Genomic DNA, 21,403 nt, shown 5'->3' with positions numbered 1-21,403 from the left:
TTTCGGCCAGGAGGCTGGGCTGCATGGGGGGGGGGGGGAGGAGGTCCCCTCACAGTAACTCGACCACCTGACGCCGCTGCCTGACCTGTAGTCGTTACTGTTGTTGATAATTTACCAGATGCCTCTAGAAGCCCCGAGAGTCCTTGTTCTGATTGATAAATCGTTATGAGTCATTGGTACCCAAGCTCACCGCGGCCACCGAAAAGGCCCGCAGATATTTCCCCCTGCTTCTCTCTGCCCACCCACATCCCACTGCGGGATTAAACAGTAGGACGATTCAGGAGAGTAACGCACACACGCCAGAAAAATTGCCTCTATCACAGCCATCTCTGCGAAAGTCAATGTTTTTCCTCGGGAATCTATTTTGGAGGTTGACATCCTGTATTTAAGCATTATCCTTTCTGGCGACGCCATGCGTTTGATTTCATGCACATTTCATGCCCATTTCCATGAGAAATGCCTTTCTACTTCTCAGAAACCTGCTTTGGTATCGTAGAGCGAGGAGTCCCGTAGACATATATACATTCACATGTAAGTTCATGGAGTCAAAATTCTGAGAGATTCTCGGTCGTTAATCAACATTTCTACATTTTAACTCTCCACACAAGGTAAAAGTTGGCCGGGACTGCAAAGGTTATTGTGATTAGATACAAATTATGGAAATTACCATTTCAATAACTTGCCAGTTTGGAGGAAGACCTTTTAACCTGCAAAACTGCAAAAACGACAATAAAATTGTTGCTTTCAGGGACTGCAACTTGGAGGAAATGTTAGTTGGTGTGCTGGCTTAGGGTGTTTCTCCCCGCCTTACTCCCCCATGTGCATAGAAAGGGACTTATTTGAAATGCACACACATTTTACCCTTCCATGACCTGTGTTTGGAATTATTTTGAGACGCGTTCAAAGCTGACAGCCCCCCATAGCTGACCTCCTCGCGCCTAATCAAATCTTACGTTCTGTTTCCAGATAGCTGATCAGCGTCCTTGGATTTTGCTGATGACCCAGGAGAGCTTTGCCTGAAGATGGAAACACTGGAATCGGAGCTGACCTGCCCTATTTGTCTGGAGCTCTTTGAGGACCCTCTCCTGCTGCCCTGCGCTCACAGCCTCTGCTTCAACTGCGCCCACCGCATCCTGGTGTCACACTGCGCGACCAACGAGTCCGTGGAGTCCATCACCGCCTTCCAGTGCCCCACCTGCCGACATGTCATCACGCTCAGCCAGCGAGGTCTAGACGGACTCAAGCGCAACGTCACCCTGCAGAACATCATCGACAGGTTCCAGAAAGCATCTGTGAGCGGGCCCAATTCCCCTAGCGAGACCCGCCGGGAGCGGGCGTTCGACGCCAACACCATGACCTCCGCTGAGAAAGTCCTCTGCCAGTTCTGTGACCAGGATCCCGCCCAGGACGCTGTGAAGACCTGTGTCACTTGTGAAGTGTCCTACTGTGATGAGTGCCTGAAAGCCACTCACCCAAACAAGAAGCCCTTTACAGGCCATCGTCTGATTGAACCAATTCCAGACTCGCACATCCGGGGACTGATGTGCTTGGAGCACGAGGAGGAGAAGGTGAATATGTACTGTGTGACCGATGACCAGTTAATCTGTGCCTTGTGTAAACTGGTTGGGCGGCACCGAGACCATCAGGTGGCAGCTTTGAGTGAGCGCTATGACAAATTGAAGGTTAGTCCGATCCGCCTTAAAGCCAACCCCTTTCTGCCAGCAAATGTCATGGAAATAAAACGTGTGTTCACTGCTAGCTACATGGCAGGTGAAGGTTTTCTCTTCACCTTTGTTATCTGATGTGTTTTAGCACGTTTTCTGGCAGCGTATAAGTGTTGCACAATAAGGGTATCTTGTAAAAGTTGACTGCTGCTCGTAATTTTAGCGTTGTCAAGGCGAGGGCGAATTTGCAAAATCTGGACTGTTTTCAACCCTTGCCATTTTGGGAGACAGAGAAAGAGAAGGAAAGAAGGAACGGCAGATAAAATCTGGCTTCGGGCATTTTGGCGGGGTGGGGGGCATTCAGTTTCTTCATTCATCCAGGAAAGCTAATTTCACCCGAATTGTACCTGTATCTAGTTACCCACATAAACGAAAGGACACAAGGAGGACAGCCTATAGCAAATGTGGGATTTTAGAGGACACGGGACCTTTCATTTCTCGTGTGAGTGATATCTGGCTTACTGGTGAGCTAGAGCATGCTGACCATCTCGGAAGGCATTCCTTTTCATTTAGGCTTTGTAATCCAGAAGGTTATGGGTGAGACTATTTGAACTTCCACTTTTAACATGAAATTATTAACCTAACTCCAGCTCGGGGAATGATAATTAATATAACACTACGTCAAATTAAAAAATCACTCTCTAAATATGGATAGAATGCACCAGGGAAGAAATAAGTCAGGTCTCCAGATGTCTGTTCAACTTCAGGCGACAGTGGGTCTAATTATGGCAAACTCAGCCGAGAGTTTGCTCTGATAGCGAGAGAACTATGCTTACCAGTCAGTTTTAGATCACAAGACACCAATTAAAAGGGAAGGAAGTATAAATTAAGAGCTTTGAGTAAATATATATTGAAGTCCTTCCTCTCAGGAAAAACACACACCGTGTTGTTGAGCAAACAGAAAATGAATCACATGGTCAAGAGTGCTATTACTCGGAGCCCACGGTCACCTGTCACAAATGGTTCCTATCACTTTTCCTTAACTAATGGGTGGTTCTGTTTACCAGGACCTCATAGTTTATTTTGTGATGCTGGGATTAATGGACCACACCTGTGATTTGGTCTGGCTGCGTCTTGAGACGCTGAGGGAAATTGATGAGCTGAAGTGAACCCTGCTTCTGAATGTCACTTGAGGAACAAAATTCACACAGGTGGCATGCCTCACTTTTAAGGGTCCAAGGGCTGCTGGTGCAAATCCACCTGTACATGTGGAGACAAAGTTAAGCCTGAGGACTTAGGTGGTGGGGACAGGGGAGATGGAGGCTACCTGGGTTTTTGGTGTGCATGTAATTGATAATGGCAATCGATCTTAGAAACCAAGATGACCATTTCACCCCCATTTTGGCGGGGGACAGTACGTTTAAGATGGCCGGACATAGGTGGTTTTGTTTTCCAAAATGCAAAAATGGCAGACGGCAATGTCTCATCTTTATCACAAAATGTTCCTCTGACTGGATCGACACTGCCTTTTAATGATCGATTGTTAAAACACCGCAGTGATATTCAATATTCAGCAACGCCTGGATTTGATAGTTAAACTTGGTAGTCAGGTTCTGCTCGTGATTTGTGTACCATCAGAGGGAAGTTATTCATTATTTACAGAACATCTCCAAATTTATGAGGAGATACCATCATGCTCTAAGCCCTTTTTGTGACGAAAATGGCAATTCTTCAATTATGAGCCCTGCACACTTGTCTGATCAAGCCGGTATGTTAGCGGTCGTTGATAATTGTCGGGCTCTCCTGGTGACGGTATCAATTAATGAAGCAGTATATTTTATCTTCTAATTACAGAAGCATAAGCGTATAAACAGCACCCAGTGCACCAAAGCACATTTATAGTCACTCAACAAAATATGCTTATGAGCATTTATTTACAGCCTTTTCACAAAATGTGCTTATGAGCATTTAAACTGATAACATGCCAATTTACCGTGGTTGCTCTGAAACACACCATTAGAATAAAAAATCATAAGAACGCCTTGACATTTGGGGTATCTGTGATATTTCAGTTATCACATAATTATTAACATACATACTTCTTTGTTTTGCTTAAAACTCAAGCAGAGCGTGCACATTACTTTTTGAAGAAACTAATAGCATACTGAAAGGACCAAGACCCAGGAAGGGTGTTTTGGTCAATTATTACTTTGGTCCGAACAAGTGATGGTGTGGAAACAGAAAGCATGGAGAAATGGAAGGAGGCTTTCATTGAGAAGACAATAGACGTGCTTTACTTATTTGAATATGTAGGGATGCAGGGGTCTCCTGTTGAAAAATGTGTGTGTCCTTCCGTTAGTAAAAGTCCATTATTTGAAGACGGGAATTCTGCAAGGATGACGAAGAACAATTATTTCTTGCACTAATCCTAAACCTTGGGAGGGGGGCATTTTTACTCATAGTAGGTCTCCATATACAAATGTTTATGTGAAGAGTTGGAACACACTTTTGTACATCTCTTTCTGGGCACAAAGGGAAAAAAAGCATAGAAATCCTAACATGTAGGATTCACGTAAATAAAATCTTCCACGTCCCTTAAAATAGTATCATGTCAGTAATGTAGTGCTTTGGGAGACTGTGCATTGGGAAGCACTCATAAAATATTGAAGCAAAGAGAAAATTAAACCAGCATTTCCTGAACTCTATTTTAAGATAAAAAGAGAAAAGTCTTCCTGCCAAATGCACGTCTCTAAATGGAGCATGTCATAATGTAGACTTCCTTGCGTCATTTTAATTGAATTTGAAGAAGCCTCTCAGTGCCCCAAATCCAGATTAAAAGTTTGATTTGTGAACCACATAACAGATAAGAGAATTTAATAGAATGTATTGCAGAGTTACCAAGGAATTAGAATGCAATAATTCCACTTTTTTCTGTTCCAACATACAATGGTGGAGCTCTTGTTTCTTTTCTTTAGTTACACCTATAAAAATATACAAACGGAGAGAAATTAACCTTGCCTTGCCCTTCAACTTCAGCAGAGACCCACCTCATGTTAGCTGATGCTGAAGGTCCAAACCATTGTTTTGCATTTCTGACTCTCAAGGCTGGCTGAGGGAGTTTATTTGTATAATGTCTGTTTCAATGGGTCATTCCAGTGGACTTTGGTCCCAGCTTGGTAAAGGTTCCAATTAAAGCTCAGCCTTCCTGTGTACTCCTTCTCATCTGGGAGTCAAGACAAGGGATTTTCAGTCTTGGGTTTCATTTATAGATTGTAAGTTTCCATAACTTTGAAAACTTTGAAAATCTGCTCAGCTAGATTATTTTTCTCTTTCCTTAGAATTTCTGTAACTTGTCCCTTCTTTGAAAATAGTCGCAGGTGGGGCACCTGGGTGGCTCAGCTGGCTGACTATCTGACTTCGGCTCAGGTTATGATCTCACAGTCTTTAAGTTTGAGCCCTGCGCTGGGCTCTGTGCTGGCAGCCTGCTTCGGATTCTGTGTTTCCCTCTCTGTCTGCCCCTCCCTTGTTCATGCTCTCTCTCTCTCTCTCCCTCTCTCTCTCTCTCTCTCTCTCTCTCTCTCTCTCTCTCTCAAAAATAAAGTAAACATTAAGAGCTACCATTTATTAAAAAAAAGAAAATATTCGCAGGTATAGCGCAGGTTCCATTGCAAAAGTGTGTGTGTGTGTGTGTGTGTGTGTGTGTGTGTGTGTGTGTGTTACATGGTGTATCTATGGCGTGGATAGAGTCCGGGGATGCTACTACATCTTACAAATGTGCAGGATGGACTCACACCACATAGAGGTATCTGGCCCCAAATGTCAATAGTGCCCAGGTGGAGAAACCGTGGTCAGCGAGAAGAATCTAGTGTTCATCACTGTATTAATTTGCTAGGGCTGCCATAACAAGGGACCACAAGCAAAGTCACCTAAACAACAGAAATGTATTGTCTCACAGTTCTGGAGACGAGAAGCCCAGAATCAAAGTGTGAGCAGAGTTGATTCCTCTCGAGGGCTGTGAGGGAAGGGATGTGCTTGTCTTTGTGTTCCAATTTCCCCTTTTTATAAACATACCAGTCATACTGCAGGATGGGCCCACCGTCCTCCAGTATAACCTCATCATAACTAATTATGTCTGCAATGACCCTATTTCTAAATAAGGTCACACTCTGATGTTATCGGGGGCTAGGGGTTCAATGTGTGAATTTGGTGGGGGGCACAATTCAGCTCACAACAATTACTTACTTCAATGTATACCTAACTAGTCAATTGAACACATATTCTCTCTCCATCAAGGATTAAATCCCCTCATGGTAGGCAGAGCCCTTTGGCTCACACTTCCCTGGTGCTCACCTAAGACTGACCGTGCGCGCTCGCAGATCATGAGTTCCCAGTAAACTCTGGTCAGTGGCTTTACCAATGATCAACTGTTAACCCTACGTGGACATTTTAATTTAAAGCCATAATAATACTGCAGATACCCATTTGTCTATGTGACAAAGCAAGCATCCTATAATACCTAAATGAGAGTGGAGTCAGACATTACATGACATTCTATCCAACTGGACATGAACCATTGTTCTGGACCCTATCGCATTTCATTGACTCAAAGTCTGTGAATTTTGATAAACTAGATCTGGACTAATTGTGCAACAGTTCGCATTTGTTTTATGCTGTTACGTGATGGGCACTTGATAGACCCATTAGACCCATCGTTTCATTTCCCCTCTAGTCAACCGTATCTGGCATCTAGGTGGTTTTTTAATGGGCTGCCAAAAAAAGGTATGCTCATATATGCTTGATAAATGAACAGGCATAGCCTCCTTTCTTTGTGGCGCTCATAGTCAAGCAGAGAACTCCAATCAGGTCAGTATTTTCTCTGTGGTGGAGGGAAGAATGCCATGCTCACAACAATGACACCGACCCTAAACCTGAGTGATGGAGAAAGGCTTCCCAGAAAACGACCATATGACACTCACCATTCCAAGCCTTTTATTAGAAAACATTGTATTTCCTAGATGTCTGTAACTTCTCTGGTATTAGTCATTCTTTTTCATCGTTATCTCCTGCGGCGTCCCTTGTGCAACCCTGTATAAGGTTTCAAGCTGGTTCATAATAATCCCAGGCTAGATTTTAATCTAAAATATGGATATGCCTTCTGACATTTCATCACATGATGCCGGTGGGATGTGTGTGTAAATCAGACATATGTATTGTAAAACGTTTTGGTTGTATGTGGTCCCACTGGTTCTAACTGGCCCCTTTAGAATGCAATTCTGCTTGTGTTTTTTTCAGTCTGCGACATATATTTAAAATTCCCATGTGTAAAAAAAAAAAAACATTGTTTCCAAATATTTGTAAATTACTTTAAGCCTATATTTTAATTTTCTCAGTTTGGCACCCAAAGGAGTCATGATACACAGAGTAAAAGAAAACATCTCCAGGGATAAGTCTTTAATAGTAAGTTCAAGACCACATCCTTCTCCCTGAAAAATCTTCTCTCCATTCGTTCACCTGCAGAGAGGAAGGTCTTTTCACCTGATGCTTTAGTATTATTGGAACCATTTTCAGTAGGTTTGGAGAGTTCTGGAAGATGCACAGACAAGTCTACGAGGTACCTTTTAGTAATGTGGCTGTGGAAACAAATGTAATTCTTGGGCACATTGCTTACTGTTCAAAAAATGGGGCTAAGGATGTAGTTGCTTACATAGACACTTGGAAGAACAAAATAAGATGTTTCCCATAAACTCTCCGTGTTGTGCCCAGCGCCAAGGAAGCCTGCAATGTAGGTTAGAACATAGTCTATTGAGACCTAGGGGATAGGACGGTGTGGTCTGATGGTTGCGGTGTGGACTTTGGAAGTAGACCACCTGCCTGTTATTTGTTCATACTGTTTGGATTATTTGTGTGTGAGATAAGGGTCCATGTTCCCATTCAAATGTGTTCTGTAGTTTTGTTTCCAAAGCACCTGGCACAGGGCAGAAGCACAGCAACAAATATACACTTGTTGGTGGACGTGTCCAGAATTGACGGGTTAGAGAGGGCCGTTTCGGGATTTGGAGGTGGAAAAGATGACTGCTTTTGAGTAGACGAGAAACCTTGCTTCAGGGTGGTAGGTTTTGAGCTACCATGACAGATCGGTGGATTATGCATCAAAGAAGAGAGAGGCCCTTCCTCAGGAGCAAGGCCAGCAGGGGCCTGTTGGCAGGAATCTGCAAAACAGTTTAGGGATTCTCGACAGCACTGGCTGGAGCGTGGGGCGCCGACAGAGGGGCCAGGAGAGAGGATGTTGGAAGAGTCCTGAAAGCCTTTTGTGTGCCAAGTGAAGAGTGTGGGGCATTTTTACTCTTCTCTATAGGGTAACACTGAAGGCATTTTGTTTTTGTGAGGGAGGCTTATATATATTTTCTGACGATAAGGTCAAATGAACATATAGGTGTCCACACAAGAAGTGAGAAGGGAGCGGGAAGACATTCCCATGACTTTAGAATTTGTGGTCTCTCTTTAAAAATTTTTTAAAATGTTTTATTGATTTTTGAGACAGCGCGAGCAGGTGAGGGGCAGAGAGAGGGGGACATGATCTGAGCCAGGCCAGACACTCAACCGACTGAGCCCCAATGTGGTCTCCTTGTGAAGTGGCAAAGTCAGGTAGTATCACACCTCAAAACCCACCTTGCTGTCAACAGAAATGAGCAAAGGTGAGAGATTCAGTGTCTTGCCGAGGAAGACTGAGAAGTAGGAGTGTGTCATCACCAGTCGGATCTTGGATCCAGTCAGAAATGCCATTCTTTTCCTCCTTTCCTAAGTGTGATGCGACGCACTAGTGATGCGTGTGCTGATTTCTTCTGGCTTTTTGATTCACCATAAGCAGGATGCCGTTCCGGCCTCGGGATGCCTACTATAAACCCAAGTAGTGTTTTAGAGCCAGAAGCAACCTTGGAGCTCACGCTATTTCATCCTCCTTCTGCAGATGGGAATATTAGGTCTGAGGGTGGTAAAAGGAGTTGCCTGCAACCAGCCAGAGAGGTGAAAGCATCGGGGCTGGACATGGCTTCCCTGCTGCCCAGTCTGTCCTGTGTCCCTTCAGCCCTGCCTCGGCTGGTAGTGCCTGCCCAACGGCAGTGCTCCTAGTGCTCTAGGCATTCCGCTCCGTTCTTTTGAGGCATTGATACTAAACGCAGTGATTTTACAGTGAGTTTGAACACACACCTGGCCTGGCTGTCAGCCGCCACCGTGGATGTAGGATGATGCCTATAGCGCCACCAAAAAAGCTGCTTCAAGACATCTCCATGCTGTCATTTTCTACTGCTACACCAGTGTAGATCGGGTTGCCGTGAAGGGCCAGACCTCCTGCCAAAAGGCGGGTTCACATAGATGGAACCAGATGCCCTTGGGGACACCACAGAGAAAAGGAGATGCTCATGTGGAAACAAATGAATTATAATTGCAGCTTAAATGGGCTCGTTAATTTTTCTCTTATGATAATTATTTTTAAAATTTATTTTGAGAGAGAGAGAGAGAGAGAGAATCCCACAGAGCTGGGTTCAGGGCTCAAACCCACAAGCCGTGAGATCATGACCTGAGCCAAAACCAAGAGTTGGACACTTAACTGACTGAGCCACCCAAGTGTCCCCCCCCACCTTAGGGTAACTTTTTTCCTGAATGCTTTAACATATAGATTAACAATTTAACTTTACTGAAATATATTAACTGAGTCAATGTAAGTGAGGAGTATCTGTGCGTGGTATTTGGATTTATGTCGAAAAGTTTTAAAAGAATGCAAGTCATCTTGACCAGTTACGAAGGTAAAGCTAGTGGGGCGCCTGGGTGGCTGAGTTGGTTAAGAGTCCAACTTCGGCTCAGGTCATGATCTCACAGTTTGTGGGTTCGAACCCTGTGTCAGGCTCTGTGCTGGACAGCTCGGAGCCTGGAGCCTGCTTCAGATTCTGTGTCTCCCTCTCTCTCTGCCCCTCCCCTGCTTACCCTCTGTCTCTCTCTGTCTCTCAAAAATAAATAAACATTAAAGAAAAAAATTTTTAAAAGCTAGTATGGTCTACTGAAATTACATTAACACAACATTCCATTTTTTTTAAGGCTGTGATATTCAAAATTCTCCTTTCTTCGATGTCATTGACAAATCATGAATTAAGCCCTTCTTCAAAAGAGTGGTAAATTTTTCAATCCCAGATAAGTAACAAAGAAGACATGAGTGACCTGAGACAGTGAATGTGGCTAAAGATTTTATTCATTCTCAGTATGTGACGTAAGCATTCTGGGAAAATCTGATAAAACTGCATTTACTAAATCCACTTAAAACTTACTCACTTGATGTTTTGCACTTTGGGGCATGATACGTAAGGTCTTTGCATATCCATGAGGATAGGTTTGAAGCGGGCAGAGGAAACACACTTTACATTTCTTGTCAAAAAAGAAAAGGCTTGTAAAGGGCCTCGCGTGGTGATTGGCACGTAGTAAGCGTCCCATGAACGTGATGTATAATTACATCGGGGCATTTACTGTTACAGTAAAGGCTTCATTGGTGTAATCCAATCGTGGATTTCGTGACAGTATCATAAATTACTCAGTGGTTATAGGGTCGATTTGTGTCTCTGGCTGACATGGGAAACTAAACAACCTTCAGGGGAATTATAATTGAGTTGAAACTTTGATTTGTCCTTCTTCCTAAACCAAGCTAGGCAGTAAAATGGACTTTTAAGAAGCAGTGAGTGGTAGACTGAAAGAAATGGCTTTAAGAACAGGCACCATTTTGAAGTCCAAGCCATGGCTGATGAGCTAGTCTTTCATGCTCCTTGTTTATCTGATAGATTCAACACTGTGGGTGTTGACAGAGGACCTATGACTATGTCCTAGGAAAAAGAAGCCGGCTCAGGGTTATGTCATGCATGTCACATTTAGACACATGGAGGCAGATGATACAGGTATAGATGACATGACATGTGGACAGCCTGGACCAGTCATAAGCTCAGTGGGCCAACGTTCTTTTTTGTTGTGTGAGGGAAGGATAGACGGAGCTGGCCTTGGCCTATGTTAGTAGCCGTGTCCCTTAGAATGGGAAGAAGAGGTTTTGGTATTAGGGCTAGAAGAGGAAGAAAGCTCAGAAGAAGGAACTTGCAGAAGAAGGCTTGGAGCTCCTTCAGGATAGTGGCCCGGGGGGGGGGGAGGGCGGAGGGGGGTGTTCTCTGTGCTTCCTGCCTTGGCTTGGGGATAGGATGCAAAGATCAATAGGGTTCTCTTCTGCCTCCTCCCTTCTGTCTTCTTTACTGCTTATAGGGGTGGGGGGAGGGATCAGGAAAATAATGGCTTTTATTCACATTGATATAGACTAAGTTAGTAACGAAACAGTAGGGAAATCATGAAAAGCTTCTACCCCTTTTATACCTTTATAAATGATCTCCCCCCCCATCTGTTTTATCAAATCCTGCTTTCAAAAAGAAAGAAAGAAAAGAAGACTTATTTATTCACCCAATGACTATTTGTAGCTAATGGGATTAGCACTGGGTAAACTCTGAGAATGCAGAAACCAAGGCAAGTGTAGATGTAGTGGTAACGTGTGATAAGAGAATATGAAAGAACTATGGAGAGAAGTGTATGACACCTAATCCATGAGAAACTTCTTAATATGAGTAAGAGCCAAAAACGTGCTGACTTCAGTGTTGCTATCTGGAAATTGCCTAATTCCAAAAACTGTAGTAGGAACACATTTCAGTGAAAAGCCACAGGGGGAGGACAAGCAGTGACCTTCGTACCGCATATTTTTTTGGAATGGCAGGAAAGGGCAAGATATGAGGGCCCCAATCCATAATAAAGTCTGGGCCAGACCCTTTCTTATGTGTTAAAGGTCTACTATTCACGGGCTGGCCTGGGAGCTCTTCTCACGTGCTTGTCCCAGGTGGTCTCTGTGTCCTTCCTGACCAGGGCTAATAGGTCACATAAATAGCCAGGCTCAGAAGCAGCATCTGTCATTTCCACTCTGGAGGAAGTTCCCTTGTGTCGCCAAGGCAGCTGGTGGGCTGGCTTTATCTGTTCGGGGGCTTTTACGAACTTCGGCACTAGGGTGAATGTCCTGGCCTGGTAGAGCAAGAGGTTTATCCCCCCCTTCTTTGACCCTTGACATGGCTGTTCAGATTCCTGCTTCACATGGCCTGTTGCTTCTGGAAGATCTAGGAGACCTAAGGTACCCGTTCAAACCTCACCCAAGGAACTTGCTCAGAGAGTGGCTTTTCTGGCCCCTGGATTGCTGAATCAAGCTCTAGAGGATCCTAGCAAAAAAGGGGCTCACCCATCTGTAGTGTTCCTCTTGTTACGTGAAGTAGTTACAATTTCTCTTGTATTCTAGAAATTCATCCAGAAATGTAAGACACAAGACCGTCATGCTACCTCCAAACCTCTAGAACAAAGTCTTGTAGGCCAAGGCTGGCTGGTAGTAGAGGGAGGGAGAGTTATCTTTCAAGATGCTGCCTTCAGTTGCTTTGAGATGCAGTTCAAGGTATTTGTTGATTCAACACCGAGAACCAGCTATTACCAAGAGTGATGACTAGTATTGGTAAATCTCCAGATTGACGGTTTGCAAAGCACTTTCAAGTATTATTTGATCCTTGGAACAACTGTGTCTCCTCTGCAAAAATGTGGGAATGATGATACCTGCTCATTAGGGATCTTGGAAGGATTAAATGAGATAATGTAGGGCCAAGTGTCTAGCCCAGAATCTAGTGGGTGGGAAAAGCCTGATAAATAGGAACCTTTTTAACCACACACGACACGAGGCCACGGGAAATTAAATAGCATCAGTACAGTTAGAGAAATAAAAGTTTGGAGGCTCAGACCCAGGGAGCCCACCCTTCCTAATCATTGCCTAGGATTAAGGCTGAAAGAACTATGGCTCAAACATCCCTCACCTCAGAAAATCGTGGACAGGGAAAAAGGGCTTGGATGATTAAAAGACAAAGCGCTTTTGCCTTAGCTTTGGACACAAGGGCTCCCTGGACAAAGCAAAGAAGTTTTCTTTAAAGTGGTGACTATGGGGGCGCCTGGGTGGCTCAGTTGGCTGGGTGTCTGACTTTGGCTCAGGTCATGATCTTATGGTCCGTGGGCTCGAGCCCCATATCGGGTTCTGTGCTGGCAGCTCAGAACCTGGAGCCTGCTTCAGATTCTGCGTCTCCCTCTCTTTCTCTGCTCTTGCCCCTCTGTCTCAAAAATAAATAATAAATAAATAAATAAGTAAATAAAGTGGTGGCTATGAAGATGATCTATTTTCCGTTCTAACAGAAATAAAGAAGGAAAAATACAAAGTTGAAATACAGAAATCCATGTGGAATCATTTTTTTGTGCATCTACTGTCATGTTGAATATTTCAATCAATACTTATCAGCCACTCCATATGTAAGTGTTAAATGAAGGAATGAACGAATCTCCGATGATCCCTAAATTCATTTCATCACTTGAAATGTGATTATTTATTTGCCCTGGTTAAAAATGTAAATTTAGAGTCTCAGTCTATGACTTTGACATTTCAAATCTCTTAAGAGACCTAACTGAGTTCTTATGCATATTTAGTTATTCTTGGCAGAGCATGGCTACGGCTAAAAATGGTCACTACGTGTTAGTCAGTAACAAAGCTTTTGGTCTATCATGTATGCCTCCTTCTAGGTTTGCTAATCAGTCAGAGTTGTAGGTTTCGATTAGTTTCTTAGACCTGAGCGTCTCAAATCTCAAATGTACCCAGGAACCACTTGGGGGTCTTGTTAATACGCAGATTCTGATTCAGCAAGTCTGAGACAGGTTTGGAGTCTGATTTCAACTGGGGGCCTGGCCTTGCCACTTTCAAGTCAGATGCATTTAAGTTAGGGAACAAAGCAAAACTAACTTCTCTAAGCCTCCTGTGCTCCTCGATAAAACAGGAGGTAATAATTCAGGACTAGACCCTGTAATACTTGACCCTTCGGAAGCCCTGGACGAGAAGGGTTAGTGGCTCTTCTCTCTGTTACTGCTGTTCATTCCCAAAGGCTTCTATCTTCTCCTCCTTTACTCCAAAGCTTAAGCCTTTTTGGTAGTACTACAGCTAGTACAGACTCTAAGAAGTCAGACAATATAAGGTTTATCCAAATACAAGTGAATGATCTCCTTCCTCAATCCTCCCATTCCTTCTTCTCCTGACGCCATGTTATTCTTAAAGGACCCAAAACTCTAGGCTCACTGAGGACTTCTCTAGCTTAGCTTTTCATGAAATGCCCTTATCCCAGACTTTCCATAGTGTCTTTACCGCCCGTCCATGATTACATGGCATCCGGTAGTGTTTTATAAACATTCTTGGGACACAGAGCCTTCCTGGCCCAACCATTTGTCCATTTCCCAAACCCGGTGACTGTATCTCATAGTCCTATTGTACCTGCTTACTCAGTTTTCAGTGACTAGAGCATGTTTTTTTAAGCTACAAGGCACTTTATCAGTCGTAAATACTTGTTGAAATAAATGGAACAGCCCATAGTAATTTAATCAGATTATAGTCTCCACTGTGTCGGGAGGATTTGCCCATCAGATAAAAAAAAAAAAGGAAACCATACATAGCCCACCAGCCATTCTTCTGAATTTTGAATACATAAGCAAGTGAAACACTGCCTTTCAGGTTTCTGCATTCATTTCTGAATCTACAGACTGCTCCCCAGTGATTTCTCCAGAGAAAGTATTATAAAGAGACCGTTTGATTTTTTTTTCTCAACTTCAGCTCAGGCAGAGGTGATGAAATATTTGTCATTCACAAGAGGTAGGATAAAATCACACTGTATACATGTATTTTTTTTTTGCATATGTGCTTTTTATGTATACATTTTGTCCTCTGCCGCCTCAGAACAGTTATCTTTAATTCCATTCTGAGGCAGAAGACTAAGAAATCGTGAAGAGCTTCGGGGATCAATTTAGCAGCACACAATTGCTTTTTCATGGCAGCTTGGGGGCCAGGGGGCTGACAATGGCATCTAGTGGGTCAAGGTCGGGGATTCTGCTAAGCATCCTAAATGCACAGCAGAGCCCCCATGGCAGCGAATCATCTGACCCCAAAGGCCAAGGCTGGGGCACCCTGAATTGACCCAGAGCATCTTTGGAGATGTGGAAAGCTCAGCCCTTGCAGAACCCCCTTCCGCCATCTGTGGCCGCCCTGAGTGGCAGGCTGGCAGCGCCCCAAGGCTCTTTGCACGGCAGGCTTCTTTCCCCTCAGGCCCTCAGCCTGTCTTGAGCAGTCTGGGCCCGCACATGCCGGTCCTGCGGGCTGTTTCAGCAATATTTAAACCTCCAAAAGCTCATTAAACATTCTTTAATCCCTTCCTCCAACATGATTGAGGTGCGCTTGATATTATCTGCTATCCTGTAGATTTCCGAGTCATTGCGGCTCATGGTCAAGACTGCCTTCCAGGTGTAGCTGTTTGTGTCAGAGACAGCCCCCGGGGCCTTCGACCGAGTGGGAAGTCTGCAGAGAACAGGCTGGCAGCTGAGAGCTTCCCGCCAATGGCGTGTATTTGATGTTGAATAGTTTCAGTTGTGATACATTCAAAGTGCAATATTTCCATAGTTCAAAAGTTAACTCGTTAAATCTGTTCATCTGGTTTATTTATTTATTTTTCTTTTGCATTTAATTATTTTTGAGAGACAGAGAGAGACAGAGCATGAACAGGGGAGGGAGGGGCAGAGAGAGAAAGAGACACAGAATCTGAAGCAGGCTCCAGGCTCTGAGCTAGCGGTCAGCACAGCGCCCGACGCGGGGCTCGAACCCACGAACGTGAGATCTAACCTGAGCTAAAGTAGGATGCTCAACCGACTGAGCCACCCAGGCGCCCCTGTTCGTCTAGTTTAAATCCGTCTTCCAGAGACACCATTTATATCTATGTAGTTGTGCTCCTTTATCTGCAAAACTGTAGATTCTAAACTTTTCAGATCGGAGACTTGGAATGTGAGTCTTAGAATCAAACATGAGCCTTCAATGTCGGCATCATTTCCAAATGCTTGCTCCTGCAGGCAGATACTATTTATTTCACAAAAGGCCCTGAGCTGGAAGGGTCTTTCTCATTGTCTAGTCCAATAATTCTTGCTCTGGCTGCATAGATGATCTTCAGGGAGGCCCAGCCCAGTGGAACAAGACCCGCTGGAGTACAATTCAGGCCAAACTCCCCCCAGGTGATTGTAACGTGCAGACTTGCTGGAAGAACTTCCGTCTTGCTCAGCCTCTCCCATTACAAATGGGGAAACTGAGGTCCATATTAATTCATAAAGGCAGGAGTCCGTAAACATTGTAAGAGCCAGCTACTAAATATTGCCAGTTTTCTGGGCCATATGGTTTCTCTCGGAACAGCTCCCACTGCCCTGGTGTGAAACCAGCCGTAGACAATACTTACGCAAATGGGCGTGGCTGTGTGCCAATGAAACTATAAAAACTCGTGGCTGGCCGACTTGGCCCAGGGGCTGTAGTTGCCAACTGGTTTAGGTCTCACAACCGGTTAGTGGAAACCCATTTGCAGCCTTCCTCTTTGAGGCAGGGTCTATAACGTACCCAGTATCTGTAGAAGTTAAATAATACATTTGTGTAAGTTAAGACAAGTATCCTAGTGTAGATCCTCGGTCTACAGCACAGAGATCTTCCCTATCTGTGCTCTTCTAGAAGTTATTCATTTTGAAGATATTTATCACATGTAGGATGATAATAATCACAATGTCTCTGTTTTACTAAAGTAATAAGCCAGTCAATAATATTTCTGTCCAAGAGTTTTTTCTTCAACGGGAAAGTCCGAAACTAATTTCTTTTGAACAACTCTGGGCAGACTCAAGCATTCTGTCTAATAGCTAGAGATGCCTCCTTAGGAGTCCTTGAGAATGACCGTGGAGTAAGGCCAAGGTGGAGGAAATGAAGCCGTCACAATTAATAGGGAGAGTTATGTGTTTGGCTCTTAATGACAATGTTGATCTTTTTGTGCTGTTGTGTGTAACCCTTCCTCCAAATGCACACAAGGTTTCTTGGAAAGTTAAAAAGCCATTGAGTTGGATCTTTTTTCTTGGAGATTGATTTATATTTGTTAGGTACGCTTATATCTATATTTTTTGGAGAAGATTATTCTCTCTTCCATTTTGTGTCTAAAGAATACATTTGATAGAACCCCCTGTCCTGAAGTGTCCTATTTACAATGATAAAATGGCTTTCTGTCAATGATTTCTCCAAGTGGATAAAGATGGTGAAACAAAATGAAAGTTGTCTCCCACAGGAAGTGTCCCTTATCTATCTCTATGACCTCCTTCTTTATGGTGCCCTTGCTCGTGATGCCCCCACAGATGTGAGCACAGCTAGAGATAAGTTTGCTTCTCCACTTTGCTTACTCTGCCCTAGTAAAACTTCACTGCTGCCTTCCTTCATCTTTGATTCTTGAGACTCAGGGAGAGTCATTTTTCCAGTGCTGTTGAGAGTTATATAGCCCTAAGTGATTTGATGAAATAAAGTGTCCAAAGGAGTGTACTAGAAGATGAGTGATATGAGTTAATACCATGTGTTCCTCTGACAAGGAAGTGTTAGGTGATAAGACATCTTGCTAAAGGTTGAAATGATCCTTCTCCAGATAAGCTATGCACTTGACGTTGTCTTTGTAAGGTGTACAGTACGCATAGAAAATGTTGTAAAAAATCGGTTTGTTTGCCTCACATTATCATTGATAAAACAGCTAGAAGGAAGACAGAGTGAAGTCATGAAATGCCGCAAAGCCCTTGAATGATGATTTACAGACAGCTGAAATTAAAATAATTTTCAGGAAACAAAAACAGTTCAGAACTTTGGTTTTCTTCCCCCAAAGTAAAGCAGTTGTTCTTCATTTTATTCTTTCTGCCTACTGGTTTGTTTGTTTCTTTTTGCTGTTACCGCTTGAAGAATACTTATTATTTGAAAATATTTAAATAGTATTTCCCAAGTAATAAATTGCATGCGATATAAGACAACAAGCCAAGAGCAGAATGCCAGAACATTTCAGGCATGCCCAAAAAGTCATGGCAGGATGGAGGAAACAGCCTCATGGGACTTGGCCGTTTCTCTTGTAAAGTCTTAAAACCCCATGGGAGGTCCACGTAGGACATGCTATTGTTTGGGAGTTCCACTTAAAACGCACCGGCAATATTCAACATTTTTTTTAGAAGTTCTGGAAATCTAAAGTATGTGCTTTTGCAAATATGTAGTCTACTCCAGCAGCCAATACTGCCAAACAGAAGTAAACAAGAAAAAAAATTAAGAAAATCTCAATATGGGAATCAGGACTACTACAAAATAACAAACAAAAGTTTTAAAATGCAACCCAACAGATCAACCCCAACCTTGTTTACGGAGGATGCGTTTCTCTCTCCTCTCACGCCCTCCTTCATTCAGAAATAACCATCTTGTCACCATAGGCACGCATCCCATTTTGAAGATGTTTTCCGGGAACATTTCCCTGTCTTTAAAAAAATTTTTTATATGTTTATTTATCTTGAGAGAGAGAGAGAGACAGAGAGAGAGAGAGTGCAAATGGGAGAGAGGCAGAGAGAGAGCCCTGAGGTGGGGCTTGATCCCACGAACCGTGAGATCATGACCTAAGCTGAAATCAAGAGCCAGATGCTCAACTGACTGGGACACACAGGGGTCCCTTTCCTCTCTTTTAACTTTGTGATCTGAATATTGGTATGCTTTAATCCTTTTGGTAAAGGGATTAGTAGATGCACTGAAGGAAAATATGAACCTGTCTGTAACCGTAGACTGAGCAAAGGGTGAAGAAAAATATTTTATTTCTTTTTTCAATCATGTGCAACATGTACAACCAAAGAAATTACCTTCAGAGTTTGTCAACTGGTATCACAATCACCTACTATGTGTTGAAAGACTAATTGTCTAGCCTCAAGATTTCACATTTAAAATTTTTTAATGTTTTATTTATTTTTGAGAGAGAGAATGAGAATGAGCAGGGGAAGGGCAGAGAGAAAGGGAGACACAGAATCCAAAGCAGCTCCAGGCTCCCAGCTGTCAGCACAGAACCCAACATGGGACTCGAACCCACAAACTATGAGACCATGACCTGAGCCGAAGTCAGACGCTTAACTGACTGAGACCTCCAGGTACCCCAACATCTTATCTATTTATACTCTTCAGTTGGATGGAGTCTTCTTATTGTTTATGAAACTAAATTAAGTCAATGGCCCAGAGTTGGTTTTATTTAGAGTGAGTTGGATATTAAAATAGTACAGAATTTCCTTTCTGCTGAAAAGTCTTCTGATGAAGATTTCAATTCATGGTAGAGAAGTATTTCTTAAATGAAGGTCTTTTCATTAAGTCCTTGGTAAGCAGCTCCAAGCATGCCTTGGCCCAGCAGAGGTCCTTCTGTATGGTGCACTTACTGTTGACTGAGATTTCAGATCCTCTTGGTTCTAACCAGGGCCACTCTGATGGAGAATCTTGTTCATCTGCTTTTCTCCTTTACGTGTAACCTTGGAAATCCCAACCTTCCCTTTGAAACACTGACTCTGGCTTTGTTGTTGTCAATAAGAGGCATTTTCTGGACATATCACAATGGAATAAAAAAAAGTGACTGAAATGAATGACTTTTTTGGAAGGTGATGCCACAGAAGTGAAGACCAGACTCTCCTTCAGAAGTTGGATGCTGTGGGGGGTGGAGAAGGAGCCTGGAATCAAACAGAACTGGGCTCGGGGGCCTCATCCCTGCATTCACTAGCTGTGTGAACTTGGGAAAGTTAGGCTCTTGGAGTGTGTGTCTCTGTCACTAATGATCGAGGTAATGATGCATTCCTATAGCATTATTAAGGGGGCTAGAGAGTGATAAAATATTGAAAATACTTGGCACGCAGTGTATGTTCAGTAAATGTGGCTGCTGTTATCATGACTACTATTGCTGCTACTCATTCACTACTGTTATTATGATTACCGTTTTCCAAAAATCGAATATTGTCATAGATATCAAGATTTATCTTGTGGTCAATATTTGATCTTGCAATGCAGATGAATACTTAACACACCTCAAATTGGGTCCAAAGTATGTGAAACAGGGTGTTGTCGAAAAGACCACCAAACGCCAAATAGAAGTGAGGCAAGATTTTATTCATGGCCAGGCCAAACCTAATCTCCTGATCTTAAGGAGAAAAGTGCAGAGAATGGCCCCGAACAAAGGTAGCAGTAAGCTTATATGGATTTTAGTAAGACAGAATACGTCAGTATTTAGTTAACCAATCACAATTTACAGCATCTCATGGTAGTCAATTATATTGTGATACACAGCCATTAGTTTTTGCAGGAACCTATCATTTTAAAATTTTTTGTCTTTTAAAATGACCAATCATAGTTAAGACACCTAAGATACCGCAGGGCAGTGACTATGTGACTTAAACCTGTTGACCTTCTCTTGGCCAGATCTTAGTAAAAGGGGTGAGGGAGAGTTTTGCAACCTAAGTTATCTATCTAGCAAACAGGCGTTGTCACAGAAGTGAGATGAAGCAGTTAGTAATATCATATAACTCTAAAAGGGAAACTACATAAGCTTTTATATCAATTATTTATGAAATGGGAGTTTAAGCTGAACTTATATACAATAAACTTTCTGATGTCTCATAAGTTGATCTATTACATATGTAGACTTTTGCTGTGTGGATATTATTGTGAACATTCATATGCCAGCAAGTGTGTCATATGGAGAAGATGATTAAATGTTTGATATGTGGGGGGCACCTGGGTGGCTCAGTCAGCTAAACATCTGTCTTCCTGCTTTGGCTCATGGGTTCGAGCCCCACATCAGGCTCTATGCTGACAGCTCAGAGCCTGGAGTCGGCTTCGGATTCTGTGTCTCCCTCTTTCTCTGACCCTCCCCTGCTCATACTGTCTCTCTCTGTCTCTCAAAAATAAATAAAAAGCATAAAAAAATTTTTTTAATGTTTGATATGTGGTAGTTGAACTAAAACTTCCACTTATTTGAACTGTAGTTGAATTGCACTAAAAATTCTTTGTTTTTTTTTTAAATTTAAAACTAAGGGAAACTTACATATAATTGTGATGGTGCCTTCCAATGTGAAATGGTTGGTATATCTTCAAAGCTTTGAGTGTGAAGTATGATGCAGTGGAATACTTCCGTTACTCCATCACGAATGTCCATATATATATTCCAATGCCGTTCAAACATTATTGATCCTACTCCGTGTTCAGAAGGGAAGACATTAAGATTAGCACGGGTACCATTGTTGTTAAGAAGGTTACTGTCCAGTAAATCTGGATGCTAGATTTAGTCCATGATTATTTTTGAGATTTTACTTATCATTATAAATTCATGTAATAGTTGTAGGAAAGAAAAGGATTAGGAGCTGCAGAGGTTCAAGTTCAGTCCTTTTCTTCTTCAGCTTTTTGTTTAGACAATATTTGTGATGTTAATCACCACAATCATTAAGTCTTAAATTCCCCACCCCAACTCTCATCATGACTCTTTCATTTCTTTTTTTTAAGGTTTATTTTATTTTTTTAAATAGTTTATTGTCAAATTGGTTTCCATACAACACCCAGTGCTCTTCCCCACAAGTGCCCTCCTCCATCACCACCACCTCTTTTCCCCACTTCCCCTTCAACCCTCAGTTCATTTTCAGCATTCAATAGTCTCTCAAGTTTTGCGTCCCTCTCTCTCCCCAACTCCCTTTCCCTCTTTCCCTCCCCCTGGTCCTCCATTAGGTTTCTCCTG

The 21,403-nt window shown here is 42.9% G+C and overlaps 1 protein-coding gene across 3 annotated transcripts in view; it reads left to right on the top strand.

Annotated features, from left to right (window-relative positions):
• The first annotated feature begins 1,022 nt into the window (after positions 1 to 1,022).
• The window catches only part of MID1 (midline 1), a 107,952-nt gene continuing 87,571 nt past the window's right edge, over positions 1,023 to 21,403 (top strand). For 2 of the 3 annotated variants that reach the window (XM_029930443.1, XM_029930445.1), the window contains exon 1: positions 1,023 to 1,682. In XM_029930443.1, coding sequence (XP_029786303.1) covers positions 1,023 to 1,682 — 660 coding nt within the window. The remainder of the gene's footprint in view (positions 1,683 to 21,403) is intronic. The other variant, XM_029930444.1, reaches the window with a different exon arrangement.

This window comes from Suricata suricatta, chromosome X, assembly GCF_006229205.1.
Source record: "Suricata suricatta isolate VVHF042 chromosome X, meerkat_22Aug2017_6uvM2_HiC, whole genome shotgun sequence".
NCBI lineage: Eukaryota > Metazoa > Chordata > Mammalia > Carnivora > Herpestidae > Suricata > Suricata suricatta.
This window is presented reverse-complemented; position numbering and strand designations above follow the sequence as displayed.